This window comes from Oncorhynchus mykiss, chromosome 2 (assembly GCF_013265735.2).
Source record: "Oncorhynchus mykiss isolate Arlee chromosome 2, USDA_OmykA_1.1, whole genome shotgun sequence".
Taxonomy (NCBI): Eukaryota; Metazoa; Chordata; class Actinopteri; order Salmoniformes; family Salmonidae; genus Oncorhynchus; species Oncorhynchus mykiss.
The window spans coordinates 33,238,006-33,261,602 of record NC_048566.1 but is presented as its reverse complement, the minus strand read 5'-3'; the positions used below and the strand labels follow the sequence as shown (position 1 = coordinate 33,261,602).

Genomic DNA, 23,597 nt, shown 5'->3' with positions numbered 1-23,597 from the left:
TCCTCTCGCTCTCCAGCGGGCTCCAGTGTGATCTCTTGTGTCAGCTGTTTCTTCCTGTCGTTCGGCAACAGCGAGTCGGCCATGATCGCTCTGCTCTGTCTGTTCGGGGGCATCAGCATCGCCTCCTGGAACGCCCTGGACGTGCTGACGGTGGAGCTCTACCCCTCTGACAAGAGGTAGGAAACCCCAACCAGAGAGCCACACCAAAACCTTGGCACTGTGGAAGGTTGTAGCTTCCAGGGTTTACTGGCAAAAGTGGTGCCTTGATGTGATTGGCTACACTAGATGGAGGCAAATGGAGGAAGTAGTACTGTGTAAGAGCATTGGTGGTAGTGGTGTGTGAGACTGGGTGGGAATCCTTACTGCCACCCCATGGCTGAGTGAACACTGCACTGCCTCAACCAACCTATACTAAAAAATCCTGTATATCCCAGTAAACTGGGTTGACTGAAACATTTCTGGCCATTTCAAAACTCTGAGATCTCATCATAGCAGACTGGCTGTTCATTATTATTAATGGAGTTCTAGCCCTGAATGCTGATTGGCTGGCAGCCGTGGTATATCAGACCGTATACCATGGGTATGACAAAACATGTATTTTTTACTGCTCTAATTATGTCGGTAACCAGTTTATAAAAGCAATAAGGCACCTCAGGGGTTTGTGGTAAATGGTCAATATACCACACCCCCCATGCCTCATTGCTTAATAATATCTGACCATGATTAAATATTATTTTCCAATTTCAGAAAGAGTAGTAGCGCTCCCTATCTGGCTGAACAGTCCTCCTGCAGGTGTCACATTATGAGTTCAATCTGAGACTGTTTGAATAGAGGTCATTATGGAACTGACTGATCTTCCTCTCTCCTCCCAGATGCACAGCGTTTGGCTTTCTAAACGCCCTCTGTAAGCTGGCAGCCGTGTTGGGCATCAGCATCTTCACCTCTTTCGTGGGCATTACCAAGGCTGTGCCCATCCTGTTTGCCTCCGGGGCGCTTGCAGCGGGCAGCTTCCTGGCGTTCAAGCTGCCGGAGACACGGGGCCAGGTGCTGCAATAATGTGGCCACACCCCTAGGGGGCAACGTGGGGGGCCGGAATGAGTAAGCCACACTGTGAACAACAAGCAGCCCAAGAAACCCCTAAACTCTGCCCTGTACGCCCCATTGAAGTCACAGCCTATTCACAGGAATTAGTTCAATGCAGATGCTGCACAGATCTACTAAGTTGTAAATATTGTGGATTGCCTGATATTGGATGTACTGTTTAGATAGACACATCTCTATACTACTAAGATCTGTGGAACTGTGCTGCCGCTGCTTGACATTGATCCCCATGAATATGCTGTGAGTTGGTCGAGGAAGGGAAGTGCAACCAAACTCTGCCCCTAGACCAACAGAAGCTGTTCCAACTTTAATGCTTGTTCAGTGCAATCTTAATCACTGAGTGTATGTGTTTAGGAGGGTTGAGGAACTAGTTTAGATGCAGGTCCCCAAAATGAAGACAGATTTATGGGGTTATGGGGTAGGGACATGGGGTCTAGTTTATGAGCCATGCCAATAGCCCGTAATAGAAATGACCACTAGCCATCCGATCTGTATTCAGACCAATTTCTCCGATAAGCTCAGCTCACTTCCCATCTACATGTGTCTACATTGTTATGGGAGAACGTCAGTCAAAAATGATGCGTTATGCCTTGATTTGAACCATTTTTGACTTAATGGGTCAACCAGAACATTTCGTTAAACCAAGGCCTCTCCTCATTATCACACCTTCCAAGGTCTTGTGTTTATTTTATGTACAAAATAACTGCCATTTTATAGATGCTAGAACATTCCAGGTTTACTTTTCATTATGGTTTGAATGAGACTGTTGACAAAAGTGATCTGTTGAGCTTTTCCCCTTTAAAACATTCTTTCTAGCCGTTCTTATCTCAGTCAATCATAAACGGCTGCTCAAATCAATCCTTCAAATCTCAATTTCTGACTGTGTTGAAATTTGTTCAGCCCATATTGTTCTCCATGTACATTTTAGAACAACACTTTTGTTCAAACATTCCACGTTTAAAGCACAAATGTTTGCGGATGCAAATATGACTCTTGTCACAACTTGTTACAGTAGTTATTACTATTGTCACGTTTTAAACAAACGTTTAAAATCCCACAGTTCAATCGGCATTCTTGCTTCATATATCCTGTAGTAAGAAATGCCTTCTTTGTTCCATCTGTCTTAGGCATTATGTTTTACTCTTACAAAATGTGTTTTTGGAAAGTGGTATGCATTTAACTAAGTATGTAAGTGAATTCATGGACAGTTTGCTAGAAAGATAGAACACGATATGAAAGTGGCATTGAAGTGTATCATGTTACTGTAGATCAATAAGTCAGATGTTAGATGTTATATCCATGTCCTTTTCACGAGAGAAATCACACTGCCTTTGATATCATTCGGCTGTTCTAACATTGACCTTGGATTTCTGGAACATTCTCGCATCCCTTAAACACATCAAACCATTTTAATGTGCTCAACTGAAACATCCGTTTTCATTTTTTGTGTGATATTTCCATACAGGAAGTAGATGTTAAAAGTGAAGTGAAAATCTTCAAAATAATGAAGTTGAAAATAAGACACAAAGGTATGGAAAGGATATACTAAACTTCAGTGAAACATTGTGATATATTTTCAGTAGATTTCAATTGATATTTGTTTTGAGTTTGAAAGACATTTAGATATATTTACTTTTGGTGCAATATATGTGTTTCAAAAGAGACTATAGTGGGAAGCACATATATGCACTGTCATTAAACACTAACATGTACGTCATAGCCCATATCTTATTCTGAGCATAATTCTGATATGGGTGTGAGAATGTGCTTGTTTGCCTGTGCACGATTGAACTTTGACCTGCAATATTGATGACTCTTTTGTGGATTCTTGATAGCTTGTTTATTAGTTGTTTTATTCGATACTCGGAGTATGATTAACTGATGTGGCGATACAAGTAAAAGCTGCTTCATTGATCGGATGATCAAAACGAGAATTAAAACTCAATGAGAAGGAGAACATTATTGGATGCTATTGGATGCTATTGGGAAACATTTCACCGAGCATTGAAATAGAAGTAGTATAACTTTCCTTTGATTTCCACCCTTGAAGCTTAGAACATCATGATAAATGGGTACATTTAACATGTTACACACCTCCGCTGAGGTTTTTTTTATCATACATGATAGACTAGGACTAAACACACTGCTAAGGGCAGTGTCCTCATGGGATATTTGATCCATAGATTTCCTGTACATTGGTTTGGTACCAAAACACATTTCCCATTTCCCTTATAGCTAGCACATTGATCAAGTGTGGTATGTTCACAATTGCATGTTACAAAGAATCAAGCAGAGAAAAGCAACAAGCACTGATTCAGCCACAAAGGAAATTATCATAAACTGCCATTTTTTAGGATAGCAGCCATATGTAGACTTAACAGCATTCTAGATAAAGACCAATCCATTGCACTAGCTGTACATGCACAGTTGTTAATGCCTTGCATTCTTCAAAAGACCAAAACCTTTGTGACATAAAATATATCAGTAGCTAGCACATGAAGGGTAACAGAAGGTGACGTAGGCACACCAACTGCTTTACAAGTGACCACTTTAAGACAGTAGCCAAATGATTCATTGGTACCAAATGAGTCACGCATGCAGTTGTGAACAGCGCACAAAATAATCAGTATACGTTGATTTACAGTTGTCGCAGTTGACTATTTATTGACATAGCAACCTCTCACTTTACTTGATGTTTACATGACCATAAACTAGCATATTCCACACAATTGACATGCATTAGTCTACACACCCAAACCTTTCACTGATGGTTTAGTGACTGCCGATCTATAAGTGTGCCATGAGTAACTTCTCATTTATTATTGCCAAATATTTTTGTATGTCTTAAGTTTATACTATGTCATTAAAAAAACTGGAATATAGATTTAAATATGTAAATTAAAATACATGAAATATAACATAGATCATTAATACATATTATAGGTCTTTATAACCTTTGACTCCTTGAACATATTCCTGTAGTAGGGGGAGCAGTTTTTATAAACTGATCTGGGACGTGGATGGCCAGTCTGTCGGAAAGTACATTTGTTAACAATTCCTCTAAGTAGCAGAGTAATCTTAAAAGATTCCATTTGTTATTGAAGAATCAGCCTCAGCATTGCAGCATGTGTCTGATCTGTGTTTCCATATCCTATCTGTATGTTGTCCTAATTATACCGCCCATGAAATGATAAACAAGGATGTCAATATTATTGTTGTATAGTACGAGATGGAACGCTGTGAAATGCTCAACTATCTATTTACTCTCTCAGTGAACCAGTTCAGGATATTTTAAGTCAAGATTGTTTCTAGTACCTATAGTTGCATATTTTCAATTCTGTTACAGGGTTTTTTTGTATTCTTAACTTGTTGCTTGGTCAACAGTCAATCATGAGTGCAAAAACGTAATTATAGCAATAAGTGTTCGATTATTTGTCTTTTATCTCTCCCCAAAACACTACTGGGAAATTAAGCACATTATATGCTGGGCCTTTTCCACTGAAATGCTGTGTGTTGGCTTCTACTAAATGGGACTGAATGGCTAATATTTACTTCTAAAACTACCCCTAGGTCTTTGGAGGCTTTTGTCAATAAGAATATATTGTGATTAATTCATGTAACAGAGAATTTATCACTGTCATTGTACTGTGCTGTAGAATCTGTAGTTGTTTGTATGTAAGTATAGATCATAGTATTAGGAATTACAATACTCTATACATGTGGAACCATAAATAAAATACAAAGGACAAAAAAACTGAAGTGTAAATGACAGAATACTATTATATGTTGTCTTTGATTTTGTGTATTTTGTAAATGAGAATGGAATATAAGTAAATACATCAAAATAAATACTACTGGTTATGAAGAATACTTAAATGTTACAACGTCATGATTCTGTTATAAAGTTTGTGTGTGAGATTTTTTCTTATCTTTTGTCTATGTTTATTTATTTGCACTGTTGTGCACTTGACATTTTCAGAACTGCAATGGATAGCAAAGAAAAATAAACTACTGTCCTAATGATGAAACACTTGTAATTATTTAATTTACCGAATTGATCATCAATGATATAATGGATTTCTTGACTTCTGTGCCTAGGGGTCAGAACAGCATCCCACTGGGAACAGATGTCAATCCAACGTCTTATTCCACGTTGGTTCAATGTAATTTCACCAACAGGCATGATAGCTCATTTAGAAAAAAATGTACTTTGCAACAAACCTCCACCAGTAATAGATTTACTAGCCTACAAAGACTACAATTTACTGCTGAAATATGAGTCCCAGGCCGTCTACAAAGACTACAATTCAAACAAAGACTACAAGTCCCAGGCAGTCCAAAGCAGGCAGCACTTCCTGTGTACGTTGGAAAACTGAGGACACTGTGAAAAGGTAGGTAGCTAATACATGTATTACAACTCACTTTGGGTTATTACAGCTTTGATCATTTATTAATAACAACCCAAACTAGCTAAGGTACTATTCGAGGCTACGAAATGCAGTCAATATGGCGGTGATTACTGCAAGAAGCTTGCTAGCCAGTTAGATAACGTTAGCTAGCTAACGTAGCTAGCTATAGTATGTTGTGAAAGAAATTAGCAAACGTCGTTGCGCAGCATTGCATTTTCATGTATCTAAAGAACATAGATGTTGTAGCTATAGCTAACAGATACTGTAGCTATGTAAAGCAGAGTCTGCTGTAAAATAGCTAGCTTAACAGCAGATAGCGAGCTACTGAATGTAAGCTACAAAATGGTTCCAAAAGGGTTATTCGGCTGCCCCCATAGGATAACCATTTTTGGTTCCAGGTAGTGCCCTATTTGGTTCCAGGTAGAGAGCCCTTTTAGGTTCCATGTAGAACCCTTTCCACAGACGGGACAGCCAAAGAACCCTTTTAGGTTCTAGATAGCACCTTTTTTTTCTAAGATTGTAACTTCTGAACCTGAAGAGAGACCACTTCTTCATTGCAGGCTTTCTACAGTCGTCGACTTCCCCAAAATCCTCTGAATGCTGCCCAGTGTTCTCCGCTGTGCCAGTCCAATCTCCACCACCCTCGCCTTCACCAGGCCCTTAGCCCACTTCAGACCCCACATGGCTCCTGATCCCAACCGGCCCGTGGAGGGGGCCATACGGACCAAGCTCACCCAGCAGTTGGAGCCAGAACACCTGGAAGTCCACAATGAGAGCCACATGCACGCCGTGCCCCCTGGATCCGAGTCCCACTTCAGAGTCCTGGTGGTCAGCCCACGCTTCGACGGCCTCTCCCTGCTACAGCGCCACCGCCTTGTCAACGAGACCCTAGCCGAGGAGCTGAAGAGCTGTGTCCACGCGCTGGCCATCCAGGCCAAGACACCCCTGCAGTGGGGCAGCAACCCCAGCATAGCCAAGAGCCCACCCTGCATGGGAGGATCCAAGGGGGACCACACGGTGGAGGAGAAACTCAAGGCTGGACGGGACTGACCAGCAAAACTCAGCAGTCATCAACCCTGGTTCTAGAGAGTAACAGCCTGTGCGGGCTTTGGTTCCAGCACTAACTCATCTATTAAAATGTGTTGTCTGTTCAATACCTTGATAAGTTTAATCAGGTCTGGAACAAAAGCCTGAACGCCCCATATGCCTGCAGTTGAAGAGGGTGTCAATTAACATTGTTGTAAACTAGTGTGATATCATTTCAATACTGCTTGAGAGATTGTTTCTAAATGAGCAACATCGCTTCGGTCTCTTGGCAGTTTAATTCAAGAAGAGTTTGGTTTTAGATTAGACTCCTGCATTTTAGTGGCCATCACTAAAATGAAGTGCACGAAGAAGTGAAGTGCACGAAGTCGAGACAGAATAAAGAATATGTTTTCTCAAGGTGCATTGGGGCAGTTTTGTGGTTAGCATTATTTCCCCCCCCCCCCCCCAAAGGGCTTGGGTGTCTGCTAATAAAAATACATATTTGATGACATTTTGCTTGTAATGTTTTTGTTTTGCATGCTACCTTTGAATACACATCTACAATATAGGTTTTAAAACGTGCTGTGTTTTGATTTGGAAACGGAACACTAAGTGTAGTACTTGTGGTACCACGTGAGGGCAGTATGTGCAAATGTTCTGTTGATGTGAAGTACAGAGTTTGACGGAATGATGACACATGGCTTCGTTATTTTCCTATGACACTGCCTTTCATCAATTCTTCAATACGGTAATTATTCAATCCAATACTTTTTATTTCATTTCTCACCATAACAAAATGCCAGTGTTATAGCAACAGGGGATAATCACTCAAATTGTGGAATATAAAGTGTTGGTTAATAGAGGTGGTCAAACTCGATTGTCTTAACTCACATACAGGGTGTATCACAGTTCACTTACTTCCTTATCAATTTGACTTATTAGCCTGTCTTTTCTAATTATTGTGGATGGCTTAGGGCCAGACGACAGGGTGAAAGATGTTTGGTGGTTCTCAGAATGACATGTCCTAACCCCTTCATGGCCGTGTGTCTCTATTTCTGTCTCGGGCTGTATGTGTCAACGTGAAGGTCCTCTTGTCCTACCCTCAACCCCAGGACCTGTCAAAATATCTGTTATTACAAAAACATGTAAGAGTAATGACACGAAAAACATTGTTGGTGATAGCCTAAACAAACAGTGAACGAACATCTTTTCCCAATGTGTTGTTTTTACGATAAATTAGTAAACATTTTAATGTTTTAGGAGGTTTTATTGAAATATTTCAGTACATCAACAAACAGGATAACTTTAAAATATGCAACTAAATCAAAACAACCATCCAAGCGGCCATTTTTCCCATGAATGTTTTAAGTGCTGAAAAGCTCATAAAGATGGTCCTTATTGAATGTGGAGACAACTCAAGGTTGACTTCTACAAACATCCCTGTCTGGAATAGACGACCTGTCAGGCATTACAAAAGGCCCCATGAGGAAGGTGAACAACTGGTGTCACTGGTTTGAAAAAGGAAAAGAGTAACGCAACCATTTTATGACCCTGTCCATTAGAGTCAGGCCTCAGGGGGAGACGTAAACTACTACACAGAGGCAAAAAGCGAAGGGTGAAGGCAATTGCAATAAAGTCTACTGCCTCGGGAAGCAAAGACTTGTCTCTGCAAATTAGATTTACCTGTCACAATTCCAGGTGCTGTTATGAGGGAGTGGTGAGGAGGACACGTCAACCATTTTAAGCTAGCATAGCATAGTGCTGTTGCAACAAAAATGACAAAGTTGATTGGCTGAAATCCATCATAAGTTATGAGATTAGAGTTTGTCAGAGTTTATTGAACTGCTAGTTCACAACTCAATCAATACATTCTGATGGTGTATAGGTAGCATGGGTTGGGGTAAATTGCTTTCCAATTGGAAATACTTTGAAATGTATTAATTAAAAGTATAAATAATGTTGACATATAATGTGGTGTCTTCAATTCATGAACTGAATGGAAATGAAATATTAAAAACTAAAACAAATTAAAGCCAAACCTGGAAGATAGGCTGCTTTCCCTCTGGCTGGTCACTGGTGATGATGGATCATTCAGGGGGTCCCGGGTTGCCCACGTGTCCCGGTCTGGGTGATCCATCAGTGGGAACCCACCTCAGTGGTAGCCTGCTCTACGTCAGAGCCAGGAGTGATGGTGCCAGGCCGGGCTGGGACCCTGGGCAAGGCAGGGTTCCCGCGATGGCCCCTGATTTACGCTCCCTGCTCTGGACCAGTGCTTCTTTTGCACAGCTGACCCCTCCAGGTTGGCGGTCAGGGGGGCTCGAGGAGAAGAGGGAGGGAGGCACCAAATGGGTTTCTACTCTGAGAAAAGGCCCTGCTGGGGCCTGCTTGACCGTCCCAGGGGACTATCTGCCTCCACAGCCCCCTTGTCATCTGCAGTGTCTGTGCAGCATGTGTGTGGAGGGAAAATAGCCTGTTTAACACATTTAGTTCAACCCCACTAGTAACAACAATTGTTAAATTTACGTGTTTTGAATGATAAAGCTGGGGGTGGTACACATTTAAAAACAATTTATCATTGTAGGAAATGTTACACAGACCCATGACTATTACATGGGATGATTTGTACTAGCTTTATTATTCTATTTTGCATTAAAAACATACTTTGGCAAGTCTTCACAGTATACTCGTAGGTCAAAATAGGGAATACATCACATTCAAAACACTAATTATAAGTTAGAAACTTCAGAAACGGTTTTAAAAGTTCACACTGATCTGATAAATAATCATTATCTGGTTTCACAATGTGAGAAAAAACAAATGTTGGATTTAAGATGATGGTAATAGCCTATTAAGTCCTTTAATTGGAAAGTTTTTCTCTCTCTCACACCACACTGCCTACTAATGAATTCAGTGAATGGGCGGCTTGAAAGAGAAGGACAAAGAAAGAGATAGGGGAAGACAATATCCTTGTGTGGGAGAATTAGTTACACTCAGTAGTCTAAGTATTCAAAGCAGAGTAAAAGGGCTGCATGGATTAAGAGAAAAGTCCACACAGGTGGGCTCTGGGAGAAACCAGGGTCACTTGACAGGACGTTACCTCGTTTGATAAACACCAGCCGTGCTCACAGGAAGAAGGAAGGGAGTTATTTTATAGGGGAATTAACTGGCGCTTCACATCAGGTATTTTATTAAGGCAGATCTCCCAGGTGTGTAGTGCAACCAAGTCAAGCAAAACATCTTGGAGGGTTGCTTAATGAGAAACATCTTGGATCTAAACTTCATAATGGTCAGTAAATAGTCATACTGATAAGGGTTGTATTGATAAGGGTTGTATTTGAGTTTTCATGGGAGAGGAGTTAAACAATCTCAAACAGTCAATCGCACGTAATCACTTTTGCACATTTTCCTCTGCACATTTGTCAATCATGTCATTAGATGAGAAGCATTTTTCTACCTTTGTCCTTTTACATTTTCACTTATTTTATTCTGGTTGCAAGAACGTTTGACCTCTTCACAAACTCCAGTCATAAAATAAGCAGGGCATATCGATTGTTTTCCCCCTTTTTACAACCAAAGAAGACAAAATGTTCAGTTGTGTAAAAATATTTACTCAATCGCCAAACTCGAAAAAATAATGAAATCGAGTAACATTTTGCATGTGCCATGCAGAGTATCTGCCTTTGTGTGATGACGACCTTTGGTGTGCATGGTTCGCTGACTCACATGACAGTGGAAAACCATGACATCAGAGTTGAGGCTGGGGCTGGTTAAGGCTGGTTTTGGGCCAGAGTGCACAGGCCTTACCCCTAAGCCTTCTGGAGGATCCACACTCAGTAATTGACATGTATGCCTCTTATACTCTCCCCTGCAGGGCTTCAACTAGAGGAGTGTACATGTCAAGACAGATGGGACACAGATAAGACTCCCTCTTTCAACCTCGTCTCTCTCTGTCCTCCCTCAAGCTCTCTCTTTCTCAGCCCCCTGTCAGCGTTTGAGCAACCTCTGATCTTTTGTTGATCTATGATGCGTCTTTTAACCTGTTCCCGTTCCTTTCTCAACCTTCCCTCTTCTTCTAATCGCCCTTCAACTGTTTTTAGTTTAGGACACCCCTCTCAATCCGCTCTCGATCTGCTCTCGGCCCCCACCCGTAGTTTCTCTCGATGTCCTACTATTTTCAAACTTTCCCTCAACTTTCCCTCAACTTTCCCTCAACTTTCCCTCAACTTTCCCTCAACTGTTTCAAAGCAACCCCTCTGAATCCACTTCCAGCCGCCTTGCTCATCCTCTCAGAGCTTTTTTCTTTTCTTTCTCGCAGCCTTCTTCTAACTTTTCTCAACCCTTCCCTCAACCTCCGTTCCACTCTTAACTTTTCCTCAACTCTCTCTCAACTTTTTAGCCGGCCCTCATGTCAATCCTCTGTAGACCACCTAACGTAGCCTGGCTGCCCTTTGTCCTTCAACCTTCTCTCAACTTTTTCTCAACCAGCCCTGCCATTCAAATGAGCTCCATGCTCTGCTTCTTATAGAGGAATACCAATGCTGAGCCCCCCAGAGAGCTGACAGAGCCTATTTATGTTTAATGCACAGCCTGAAGCTATTATCATATTACCAAGTGATGTTATTGATTTGCCCCCTGAGTATTACTTAATGTTCATGTTTTTAGTCAGAGGTTGTAAGTTATTCAAACATAAATGTTAGGAATTTTTTTGTATTTTGAGTGACAGCCGACAGAGGTACATGAGCCTATGGCTGTAGGGTGCGGCGCCTACTTTGGCATCAACTCTCTCTTCCTTATGGTCTCTTTCTGGTTTAGTTTGTTGGAGCAAAATGCACTGACATGGATGGTTACTCATAAATGTAACTTCAACTCATAATTCATTCCCTGTCTATAGGAAATGATCAGACCATGCGCAGATACTGAATAGATGAATGCTTCATTCTCAGGATGTTGAGGAAGTATTTAAGAGCAAACAGTAGCTATTCCACACAGTGCTATGGGGCCTCTGTTTCCTGTTGGAAAAACAAGTGGTCACGGTCGGGTCACCCAAACCTAACGTTGCAGTAAACTCTCATGAATGCCCCCCATTCCATGCCAACCTGCTGAATTGCTGAGGAAAGGCACCTGGTGTGCGTTGCTAGTGGTAGTAGTGTCCTATAAAAACCCATGGGAGAGATCGTTTGTCCGGGCGTAGGGCATCCCAACGCGAGGCCAGTGAATAGAGGGTTAATCTTCATCGCTTCAGATGTACGGTCAAGCTGAAAAGAGCCAGAACGCTTGACTCGGGGCTCCGACAAAATGTGATCTATTGTTCATCTGTCGGGCGCCCGTGATATATTCTATCCTACACTCTCGGACAAAACGTACCCGGCGATTATACAAGCGGGGGCCGCTGGCCTGTAACAACGCCAGCTCAGGGAGTTTGGACACCAGGGTGTTTGACCTCTCGGGTCCTCTTGCTCTTTTGTTCCCAGTGACCTCTGTTGCTTTTACCCCCCCTCTGAACCTAAAACCTCAGTCCCCGCCCTCACTCTCCCACACACCCTTCACACAAACAAATAAAGAAATGGGGCCCTCCAGTTTATTTTATTAGCACTTTGAAACCCAGGCCTTTTAAAGGGGAGGAGAGAAAAATAATAATAGGATAGCCTTTTAATTTGAAGAGTTATTAGGGTTCAAATAAAACAACAGGGCTCGGGTGAAGCTCTGAGTCAGATGGGGGTGTCACCGTGTTTGATTTTAGGAACCCCTCTGTTTTTGTCTTTGACCTTGGAGCTCTGAAATGGTGGAAAACGCAGACTTGGTGCAGGGGTTTCTCTCTCTCTCTCTCTCTCTCTCTCTCTCTCTCTCTCTCTCTCTCTCTCTCTCTCTCTCTCTCTCTCTCTCTCTCTCTCTCTCTCTCTCTCTCTCTCTCTCTCTCTCTCTCTCTCTCTCTCTCTCTCTCTCTCTCTCTCTCTCTCTCTCTCTCTCTCTCTCTCTCTCTCTCTCTCTCTCTCTCTCTCTCTCTCTCTCTCTCTCTCTCTCTCTCTCTCTCTCTCTCTCTCTCTCTCTCTCTCTCTCTCTCTCTCTCTCTCTCTCTCTCTCTCTCTCTCTCTCTCAAAAAGTATGCCCGACACACACACTTTTTCTTCAACAGCTAATGTGGATCAAGTATTAAATAAAATAAATCACACATACACCACCAGTCCTGGTGTGGTGTATGTTCATTGCCACAGGGCTGTTGTCCCCTTGTCTAACTCTGAATTGACCTAGTGAATAGTGGTGGTAGGTAGGCAGTCCCTGCCCCTTCCTGAATCCAATTTACAGTAAACACTCTCCACATAGGTCTCCGCTCCACTGAACCTGTGTAGGGCTTGTATGCCCACTTCTCTTGTTCCCTCTCCTCTACTTCCCTCCTCTTCCCCTGTTCCTCCACTTTACAGTTGGTTCTTGCATCATCTTTTCGACTGTTTACTAAACAGACCTCTCTTGTAGCCCTCCCCCTCTTTCCTCACATGCATGTCTTTGTTTGGGATCATCTAAGCAGAAAATGGTTTTGCCCTCAGAACAGTCTCAATTTGTCAGGGTATGGGCTCTACAAGGTGTTGAAAGCGTTCCACAAGGATGCTGGCCCATGTTGACTCCAATGCTTCCCACAGTTGTGTCAAGTTGGCTGGATGTCCTTTGCGTGGTGGACCATTCTTGATTGCTACGGGAAACTGTTGAGGCTGAAAAACCTAGCAGTGTTGCAGTTCTGGGCACATCCAAACCAGTGTTTTGTCTCGCCCATTCACCCTCTGAACGGCATACATACACAATCTATGTCTCAAGGCTTAAAAATCCTTCTTTAACCTGTCACCTTCCCTTCTACACTGATTGAAGTGGATTTAACAAGTAACATCAATAAGGGATCATAGCTTCCACCTGGATTCCCCTGGTCAGTCTGTGTCATGGAAAGAGCAGGTGTTCCTAATGTTTTGTACATTCTGTGTATACCAGCAGCATGCCTGGCGTTAAAGGAGACAGGAGACAGGAGTATTTAGGCGCTCATTCTGGGAGAGGGAAATCTGACAGTGCCAGTCTCCTTCCCTGAGGGGGAAAACCCCAGAGCACAGGGGAAGTACAGCAGCTATACACAACACTGCAGAACACAGCCTAGCACAGAACATAACATAACAGTCTATCACAGAACACAACAGTCTTATCACAGAACACAACAGTCTATCACAGAGCACAACGGCCTAGCACAGAACATAACATAACAGTCTATCACAGAACACAACAGTCTATCACAGAACACAACAGTCTATCACAGAACACAACAGTCTATCACAGAATACAACGGCCTAGCACAGAACACAACAGTCTATCACAGAACACAACAGTCTATCACAGAACACAACAGTCTATCACAGAACACAACATAACAGTCTATCACAGAACATAACATAACAGTCTATCACAGAACACAACAGTCTTATCACAGAACACAACAGTCTATCACAGAACACAACAGTCTATCACAGAACACAACAGTCTATCACAGAACACAACAGTCTATCACAGAACACAACATAACAGTTTTTCACAGAACATAACATAACAGTTTATCACAGAACACAACAGTCTATCACAGAACACAACAGTCTATCACAGAACACAACAGTCTATCACAGAACACAACATAACAGTCTATCACAGAACATAACATAACAGTCTATCACAGAACACAACAGTCTTATCACAGAACACAACAGTCTATCACAGAACACAACAGTCTATCACAGAACACAGCCTAGCACAGAACACAACAGTCTATCACAGAACACAACAGTCTTATCACAGAACACAACAGTCTATCACAGAACACAACAGTCTATCACAGAACACAACATAACAGTCTATCACAGAACACAACAGTCTTATCACAGAACACAACAGTCTATCACAGAACACAACAGTCTATCACAGAACACAACAGTCTATCACAGAACACAACGGCCTAGCACAGAACACAACAGTCTATCACAGAACACAACATAACAGTCTATCACAGAACATAACATAACAGTCTATCACAGAACACAACAGTCTTATCACAGAACACAACAGTCTATCACAGAACACAGCCTAGCACAGAACACAACAGTCTTATCACAGAACACAACAGTCTATCACAGAACACAACAGTCTATCACAGAACACAACGGCCTAGCACAGAACACAACAGTCTATCACAGAACACAGCCTAGCACAGAACACAACAGTCTATCACAGAACACAACAGTCTTATCACAGAACACAACAGTCTATCACAGAACACAACAGTCTATCACAGAACACAACAGTCTATCACAGAACACAACATAACAGTCTATCACAGAACACAACAGTCTTATCACAGAACACAACAGTCTATCACAGAACACAACGGCCTAGCACAGAACACAGCCTAGCACAGAACACAACAGTCTATCACAGAACACAACAGTCTTATCACAGAACACAACAGTCTATCACAGAACACAACAGTCTATCACAGAACACAGCCTAGCACAGAACACAACAGTCTATCACAGAACACAACGGCCTAGCACATAACATAACAGTCTATTACAGAACATAACATAACAGTCTATCACAGAACACAACAGTCTATCACAGAACACAACAGTCTTATCACAGAACACAACAGTCTATCACAGAACACAACGGTCTATCACAGAACACAACAGTCTATCACAGAGCACAACGACCTAGCACAGAGCACAACGGCCTAGCACAGAACACAACGGCCTATCACAGAACACAACGGCCTAGCACAGAACATAACAGTCTATCACAAAACACAACAGTCTTATCACAGAACACAACAGTCTATCACAGAGCACAACGACCTAGCACAGAGCACAACGGCCTAGCACAGAACACAACGGCCTAGCACAGAACACAACGGCCTAGCACAGAACACAACAGCCTAGCACAGAACACAACAGCCTAGCACAGAACACAACAACCCAGCACAGAACACAACGGCGTAGCACAGAACACAACGGCCCAGCACAGAGCCCAACGGCCTAGCACAGAACACAACGGCCTAGCACAGAACACAACGGCCTAGCACAGAACACAACGGCCTAGCACAGAACACAACGGCCTAGCACAGAACACAACGGCCTAGCACAGAACACAATGGCCCAGCACAGAACGCAACGGCCCAGCACAGAACGCAACGGCCTAGCACAGAACACAACAGCCTAGCACAGAACACAACAACCCAGCACAGAACACAACGGCCTAGCACAGAACACAACGGCCTAGCACAGAACACAACGGCCTAGCACAGAACACAACGGCCTAGCACAGAACACAACAGGCCAGCACAGAACACAACGGCCTAGCACAGAACACAACAACCCAGCACAGAACACAACAACCCAGCACAGAACACAACAGCCCAGCACAGAACACAACAACCCAGCACAGAACACAACAACCCAGCACAGAACACAACAGCCTGGCACAGAACACAACAGCCTGGCACAGAACACAACAGCCTGGCACAGAACACAACAACCCAGCACAGAACACAACAACCCAGCACAGAACACAACAACCCAGCACAGATCACAACAGCCTGGCACAGAACACAACAGCCTGGCACAGAACACAACAGCCTGGCACAGAACACAACAACCCAGCACAGAACACAACAACCCAGCACAGAACACAACAACCCAGCACAGAACACAACAACCCAGCACAGATCACAACAGCCTAGGACAGAACACAACAACCCAGCACAGAACACAACAACCCAGCACAGATCACAACAACCCAGCACAGAACACAACAACCCAGCACAGATCACAACAACCCAGCACAGAACACAACAACCCAGCACAGATCACAACAACCCAGCACAGATCACAACAACCCAGCACAGAACACAACAACCCAGCACAGAACACAACAACCCAGCACAGAACACAACAACCCAGCACAGATCACAACAACCCAGCACAGAACACAACAACCCAGCACAGATCACAACAACCCAGCACAGAACACAACAACCCAGCACAGATCACAACAGCCTAGGACAGAACACAACAACCCAGCACAGAACACAACAGCCTAGGACAGAACACAACAACCCAGCACAGAACACAACAGCCTGGCACAGAACACAACAACCCAGCACAGAACACAACAGCCTAGGACAGAACACAACAGCCTGGCACAGAACACAACAACCCAGCACAGAACACAACGGCCTATCACAGAACACAACGGCCTAGCACAGAACATAACAGTCTATCACAAAACACAACAGTCTTATCACAGAACACAACGACCTAGCACAGAGCACAACGACCTAGCACAGAGCACAACGGCCTAGCACAGAACACAACGGCCTAGCACAGAACACAACGGCCTAGCACAGAACACAACAGCCTAGCACAGAACACAACAGCCTAGCACAGAACACAACAACCCAGCACAGAACACAACGGCGTAGCACAGAACACAACGGCCCAGCACAGAGCCCAACGGCCTAGCACAGAACACAACGGCCTAGCACAGAACACAACGGCCTAGCACAGAACACAACGGCCTAGCACAGAACACAACGGCCTAGCACAGAACACAACGGCCTAGCACAGAACACAATGGCCCAGCACAGAACGCAACGGCCCAGCACAGAACGCAACGGCCTAGCACAGAACACAACAGCCTAGCACAGAACACAACAACCCAGCACAGAACACAACGGCCTAGCACAGAACACAACGGCCTAGCACAGAACACAACGGCCTAGCACAGAACACAACGGCCTAGCACAGAACACAACAGGCCAGCACAGAACACAACGGCCTAGCACAGAACACAACAACCCAGCACAGAACACAACAACACAGCACAGAACACAACAGCCCAGCACAGAACACAACAACCCAGCACAGAACACAACAACCCAGCACAGAACACAACAGCCCGGCACAGAACACAACAGCCTGGCACAGAACACAACAGCCTGGCACAGAACACAACAACCCAGCACAGAACACAACAACCCAGCACAGAACACAACAACCCAGCACAGATCACAACAGCCTGGCACAGAACACAACAGCCTGGCACAGAACACAACAGCCTGGCACAGAACACAACAACCCAGCACAGAACACAACAACCCAGCACAGAACACAACAACCCAGCACAGAACACAACAACCCAGCACAGAACACAACAACCCAGCACAGATCACAACAGCCTAGGACAGAACACAACAACCCAGCACAGAACACAACAACCCAGCACAGATCACAACAACCCAGCACAGAACACAACAACCCAGCACAGATCACAACAACCCAGCACAGAACACAACAACCCAGCACAGATCACAACAACCCAGCACAGATCACAACAACCCAGCACAGAACACAACAACCCAGCACAGAACACAACAACCCAGCACAGAACACAACAACCCAGCACAGATCACAACAACCCAGCACAGAACACAACAACCCAGCACAGATCACAACAACCCAGCACAGAACACAACAACCCAGCACAGATCACAACAGCCTAGGACAGAACACAACAACCCAGCACAGAACACAACAGCCTAGGACAGAACACAACAACCCAGCACAGAACACAACAGCCTGGCACAGAACACAACAACCCAGCACAGAACACAACAGCCTAGGACAGAACACAACAGCCTGGCACAGAACACAACAACCCAGCACAGAACACAACAACCCAGCACAGAACACAACAACCTGGCACAGAACACAACAACCCAGCACAGAACACAACAACCCAGCACAGAACACAACAACCCAGCACAGATCACAACAGCCTGGCACAGATCACAACAACCTAGCACAGAACACAACAACCCAGCACAGATCACAACAGCCTGGCACAGAACACAACAACCCAGCACAGAACACAACAACCCAGCACAGAACACAACAACCCAGCACAGATCACAACAGCCTGGCACAGAACACAATAGCCTAGGACAGAACACAACAACCCAGCACAGAACACAACAGCCCCAGGTCGTTCAAAGAAAGATTTGACCCGTTAATTACTGAATAAGGTGAGATATTTGATAGAGGTTTTGTAAATGCACCAAACCAAGACAGGATCACCAACATGGCAAGGGTTGATAAAAATGGATGAACTCTTCATCTGAAAATAATTGACACCCAGAATCATAATTCTGTGATGCGGCCGACAGCAGAAGACAGATGTGAGATGGTGCTGAGAGGAGAGATGTGGGTAATATAAGTGGCTTGCTCCTGGACGGCCAACTAGGTCAAGAGAATCAACGCGGGGGTGAAGGGGCTCACAAAGGCGTGAGGAGAAGGTCAACCGTGAAATTCCCCCCTCTTTGCCACTGTGACCCCCCAGGGAGGAGTCTTAAGGACTGGAGAGGAATGTGTATGTGTGTGTGTATGTGCGCGTGCAGGTGTGTACGAGTGTGTGAGAGTGCGTGTTAGAATAGTATGTCTATTCATGTTGAGTGTGTGTGTGTGTGTGTATAGTATTTCTATGAATGTTTTGTGGTGTGTGTGCATGTATGTTCGTGTGTGCGTACGTGTGCTTGCACGTATGTGTGTGCGCGCGTATCTAGGTCGGGATTCCTCTTTATCCGCCCTGCAGTCAAACAACTCATCCTTGTCATACCCTGTCGCCTCATGCTGCCCCACTTGGCAGGGTTTTTTTTTGTTGCACTCTCTCCACGTCAGCACTCACCTACAGTACTACCACTATGGTTACTCACATATTGTTTACTAGGTCATTGTCTTCTCCTGTAAATCCTTATTTAGTCTCAATGCTTATTACTAAATGCTATGATTTTTTACATTTATGGTTGTGGTAACGTAGACAGGTGAAGTGTAATTACAGTGTAGGTACACGTTGTCAGCACTTAAAACTGTTATTTTAATTCTAATTAAAAGTGTTATTTTAAGTCTTATAAAGGAGACTTCTTAAGAAGGGCATTTATTTTCCAGTAAGACACTGTAGCCAAAACAAGTTGCAATCAACACAGATAGTACGTCCCCCAAACGCAAACAGACCAGTTGACCCCTGTTCCTTTTGAGGTGTGTTTTAAATGAACATCACATTGACTCGTTAAAGTAGTAGCCATTCTGGTCCTAGAGAGTCTCATGGAGTCCTAAACTCAGTGTTCCCTTTCTCGCCCAAGTCTTGTCCAAAAACTTGAGTTGAACACTGTGAACTCTGACCATTGTGTAAGAATGTCATGCACTGATGTCAAACTAGGATTTACGTGACAACTTGAGTAATGCACACACATCTTAAGTTAGGATTTGGGATGTTAATGAACTCAAAACCAGAGACTGTTGTGTTATGTTCATAATGACTTACGGTCATTTCCCTCCAAAACAAATCTAAAATACTAAACTGGTCAGAGCTGGCTTCTTTCAGAAGAATCCAAACTATAATCGATCATCGGTGAGAGAGGCCTTATGTAAGCTTATGTAAGAGCAGGGAGAGTGATTTCCCCTGTGAGCATAGTTTAGCCCCACCATGCTGAAAGTCCACATAATGAATGAGCATTAAGCTACGGTAGCCACGGTCAGAGCTTGTAAGTGATGACTGAGGAATTTACTGTAACGGTCAGTCAGAGGACCTGGCGGTGTGTGTGTTGGATGGTAAAAATGTATTTGAACAGCTTTGCAAAAGGAAATGAAAGACCATGAGCAATTACACATTATTACATAAACATGAACATATTTGATAAAGTACAGTAACCATAAAACAACCCAAAACAAGTGCACTCACAGATAGTATGTATCTCTTATGGTCTCCATTTTGTTTGTGATTGTGTATGTGTGTGTGTGTATGTGTTCATGCTTCTGTATGTGTGTGTTAGGAGTGGTAGGACGTAGGGCTGGAGGGTCAGTCAGCAGGAGGAAGGTGGTGGTGGTGGGCTAGGCCCCTCCCTGAGGTCAGGGGAGAGAGGATGAAACCTGTCATTAGAAAGGTGAAGGGAAGAAAGGCCTCAACGGGGGAGCTATTGTCCCGGGGGCGGCGAGGAGGTCCACCTCTTTAGTGCCTCAAATAACACGGCAAGGCCGCCATTGTGCTGGGGTGAAAGGGCCGGGGGCGTGGGGGGTGCTCCCAAACAGTGGTCAGAGGAGAAAGCCCCCCATGGGTTAGGGGGTTGTGGGGGCTATTTCGGCTGCTTTTCCCACTCTTTTCTTTTTCTTTCTCGTCAGCTCATCCAGAACCCGTGGTTTGAGAAGATCGGCAGTGGGGGGGATTCCTTGTCTTAGAGAATGGGGTGTTGCAGATTGAATGCCATAGTTTGACATCTAAGCTGGGGCTCAATGCAGAGTCGGGACCTTTCACTCATCCCTGTGTTTTAAGAGGACGGGTCACACAGATAAAGGGGAAGGCTAAAGACCTAACGCTTTCCTTTTTTCAGAGGCAGAGTGGCGAGATTCTTAACAACTCTGTCAATTCTCTGAGCACCGAACGCAAATAGAGCACAGGAAATACACTTTCACAACAAGTTAGCGGCAAAGTGGATGAAGCTGATGTTGTACAAAATGTGCACCATTCTAGACCACCTCTCCCTTTTCCTCTCATTTCAGTGCTGTGTGATTTTCTCTTACAAAACAGATACTTTATCAAAGAAAATTCAGCTTCTGAATTTCATTTACCTTGCCTGAATAAACTAGCATTCTGCTAATTATGTGTACTTTTCTCCAAAGCTGTTCCCACCACCAGAGCACCTAATAAACTGATTGGACCAATTATCAACTCCATCAGAAGGCTTTCACCCAATCCTGAAGCGCTGATGACTTTAGAGGGACAATAAAACCTGCTGAGTTGTGACCTGAATGTTTAGGAAACCTGAGAGAGACAACGTGTACAGAGTGAGCAGGTCAAACACTATGGTGAGAATGAAGAGTGCTGACTGAGTGTTGCTCTGCGCTGCCTTGGTTTGCACTTCTCTTCAATGGGAACCTGTGGTAGATGGTTAGCTCAATGACCAATGTCAATGACAAGTCTGAAATAGAAGGATGATCAGTGGTAAGCTGCTGCTAGAGAAACAGAGGAGAAGGAGAGAGAGAGAGAGCGAGCACGCTTGAATGTGTATTGAGGGAAAGCAAGGATGTGTATTGGGAGGTGGAGATAGGACAATTTTGCATTTCCAATCCACTGAGAGGTGAGGAAAATAGCAACAAGGCTCTCTAACAGTGCAAACTGTCACAACTTCTATTAGAAGGCAGAAGAGGAGGAGGAGGAGCGGCTGCTTTGCCTAATCACTTTCCCCGCTGACTTCTCAGAGGGGAAGGAGTGACAGATCACAGCCCCGCTAGCACAATGCAGCAGTCCCATACTCCTCCCTCCTGTATTCCTTTCTCCTCCCTCTATCCTCCCCATCCTATTGAGAGGACGCCCGGGGTGCCTGGTTCTCTAGTTCTGCCCACTGGGCTATTGAGGAAGTGATGGATGGCTTCATAAAGAGACTCTTGTTGAATCCCAAATCAGCCCCTTGTCCCTACCAACTTGCTCGGAAGTCACGTGTTGCTGACGAAACTCAAAGGGTGACTTCCAGAGTGGCGAGGGGATCAAATAAACTCATCAACTTTGGGACACAGCCGTGACTGAAATAATTTCATTTGTTACATGTGTTACACCTGGAAATCAATGTCATATATTTAGTCACGCCTCTCCATTCGCCTCTCTTCTGTATGAAATTATGCAAACTCCAAACATATCGCGGTGCGTGTTGAGTTACAACTTCGCTGTGAAGCTGGCAGCATAGCTGGGTCAGTTGACGTGGCTATTGGAGGGTCGAATTAGCACCTACACCCTCAATAGTTTAACACCCTCAGCTTTGGGACACTGATTGGTCTCTCTCTCTCTCTCTCTCTCTCTCTCTCTCTCTCGTGAGAGTGGTGGTGAAGGAATTCTGGCTTCTCTCCTTTGCTCTCTCTTCTCTTTTTTCCTCTCTTTTTCTCTTCCTCTCTCTCTGTTTCCGCCTCTCTCCCTCTTTCTCCCCCTGGGGCAGAGGACAGATGCGGAGGCCTTCCTTTCCCAGCATTCCCAAGGGAGAGAGTATACAGGCCTTAACACCCTTTTGGGGATGGAGGGATGGGGGACATATGAATGGAGGGAGGGGGTGGGTTGTTGTTGTCCAGGGGTCACGTATTAGGCGTTAAGTGATGCATAATGAATGCATTGTTTGGGGTAATTTTGGGCGATTTTACTGATTTGGCCTTTAATTGGGTCGTTCTCTATGAAAGTATCCCGTAAAGACAAGTATTTTACAGGCCTAGTATTTTACATGGTTAGTTTGGGCAACAAAAATCGACAGTTGAATGCAGTTAAATATAGTTATTTAATTATTCACCTTCATATGGTTCATTTTAAAAGGTAGTTCCAGTTACCATTCCCTTAATCACATTTGTTCTTGTTAATATCCATACTACTGTAGTTTTCTGCCCCAGTATGTCTTTATGTTGCAGCTCTTTGAGAGAAACTACAAACAGACCTTTCATAATGCTCTTGATGAAATGTATCTTCATATCATAAGCTGGCAGTTCTAACCAGTCTGGTGGTTATTTGGCTCATTCTCCTCAGGCTGTTGAAGTGACAGCACATGGTGGTTTGACTGTGAGGACCCATTCAGCCTCATGGCTTCCGTAGCCCAGGCGTAAAAATCAGCTACATTTAATCAGACACGGTGCAGAGTTTAAAGAAAGGGATCAAGAGACCTTTGTCTTAATGGATTGGCTACAGTTTAGGGATCCACCACACCAAGTTACCTTAGATGAAGGCATGCCACTCGGTAACAAACTAACTCAAACCACATGGTGTTTCCTGGCATTTTTCTTGTCTTTTTGGGCTTCAAACTTTAAAAAATTGTGTTGTTTAATAATTGGAGACGTTAGACTGGGTTAGTTAATAAGAATATTGGTCAGCCATGTTTTCAATTGATGAGTCCATCAATCATTTCAAAATGATTCTTCAAAAAATTAGCAAAAAGGGAAAAAGTAAGCCTTGTTTTTTAGCAGG

General features: G+C 43.9%; 2 protein-coding genes across 3 annotated transcripts in view; both read left to right on the top strand.

Moving 5' to 3' along the window:
- sv2a (synaptic vesicle glycoprotein 2A) overlaps nt 1–5,129 on the top strand; it is a 57,430-nt gene extending 52,301 nt beyond the window's left edge. For both annotated transcript variants that reach the window (XM_036946294.1, XM_036946299.1), the window contains 2 exons: nt 17–176; nt 873–5,129. In XM_036946294.1, the coding sequence (XP_036802189.1) occupies nt 17–176; nt 873–1,056 (344 nt within the window). In that variant the 3' untranslated portion in view covers nt 1,057–5,129. The remainder of the gene's footprint in view (nt 1–16; nt 177–872) is intronic.
- Nucleotides 5,130–5,420: 291 nt separating this feature from the next.
- On the top strand, nt 5,421–7,047 carry bola1 (bolA family member 1). The gene is made up of 2 exons (XM_021559550.2): nt 5,421–5,492; nt 6,071–7,047. The coding sequence occupies exon 2, from the start codon at nt 6,108–6,110 to the stop codon at nt 6,558–6,560; it is 453 nt and encodes a 150-aa protein (XP_021415225.2). The 5' UTR covers nt 5,421–5,492; nt 6,071–6,107; the 3' UTR covers nt 6,561–7,047.
- The last annotated feature ends 16,550 nt before the right edge of the window (nt 7,048–23,597 follow it).

Bases quoted from the DNA above. Each gene is read 5' to 3' on its own strand.
- bola1 (XM_021559550.2), top strand. From the start codon at position 6,108: ATGCTGCCCAGTGTTCTCCGCTGTGCCAGTCCAATCTCCACCACCCTC.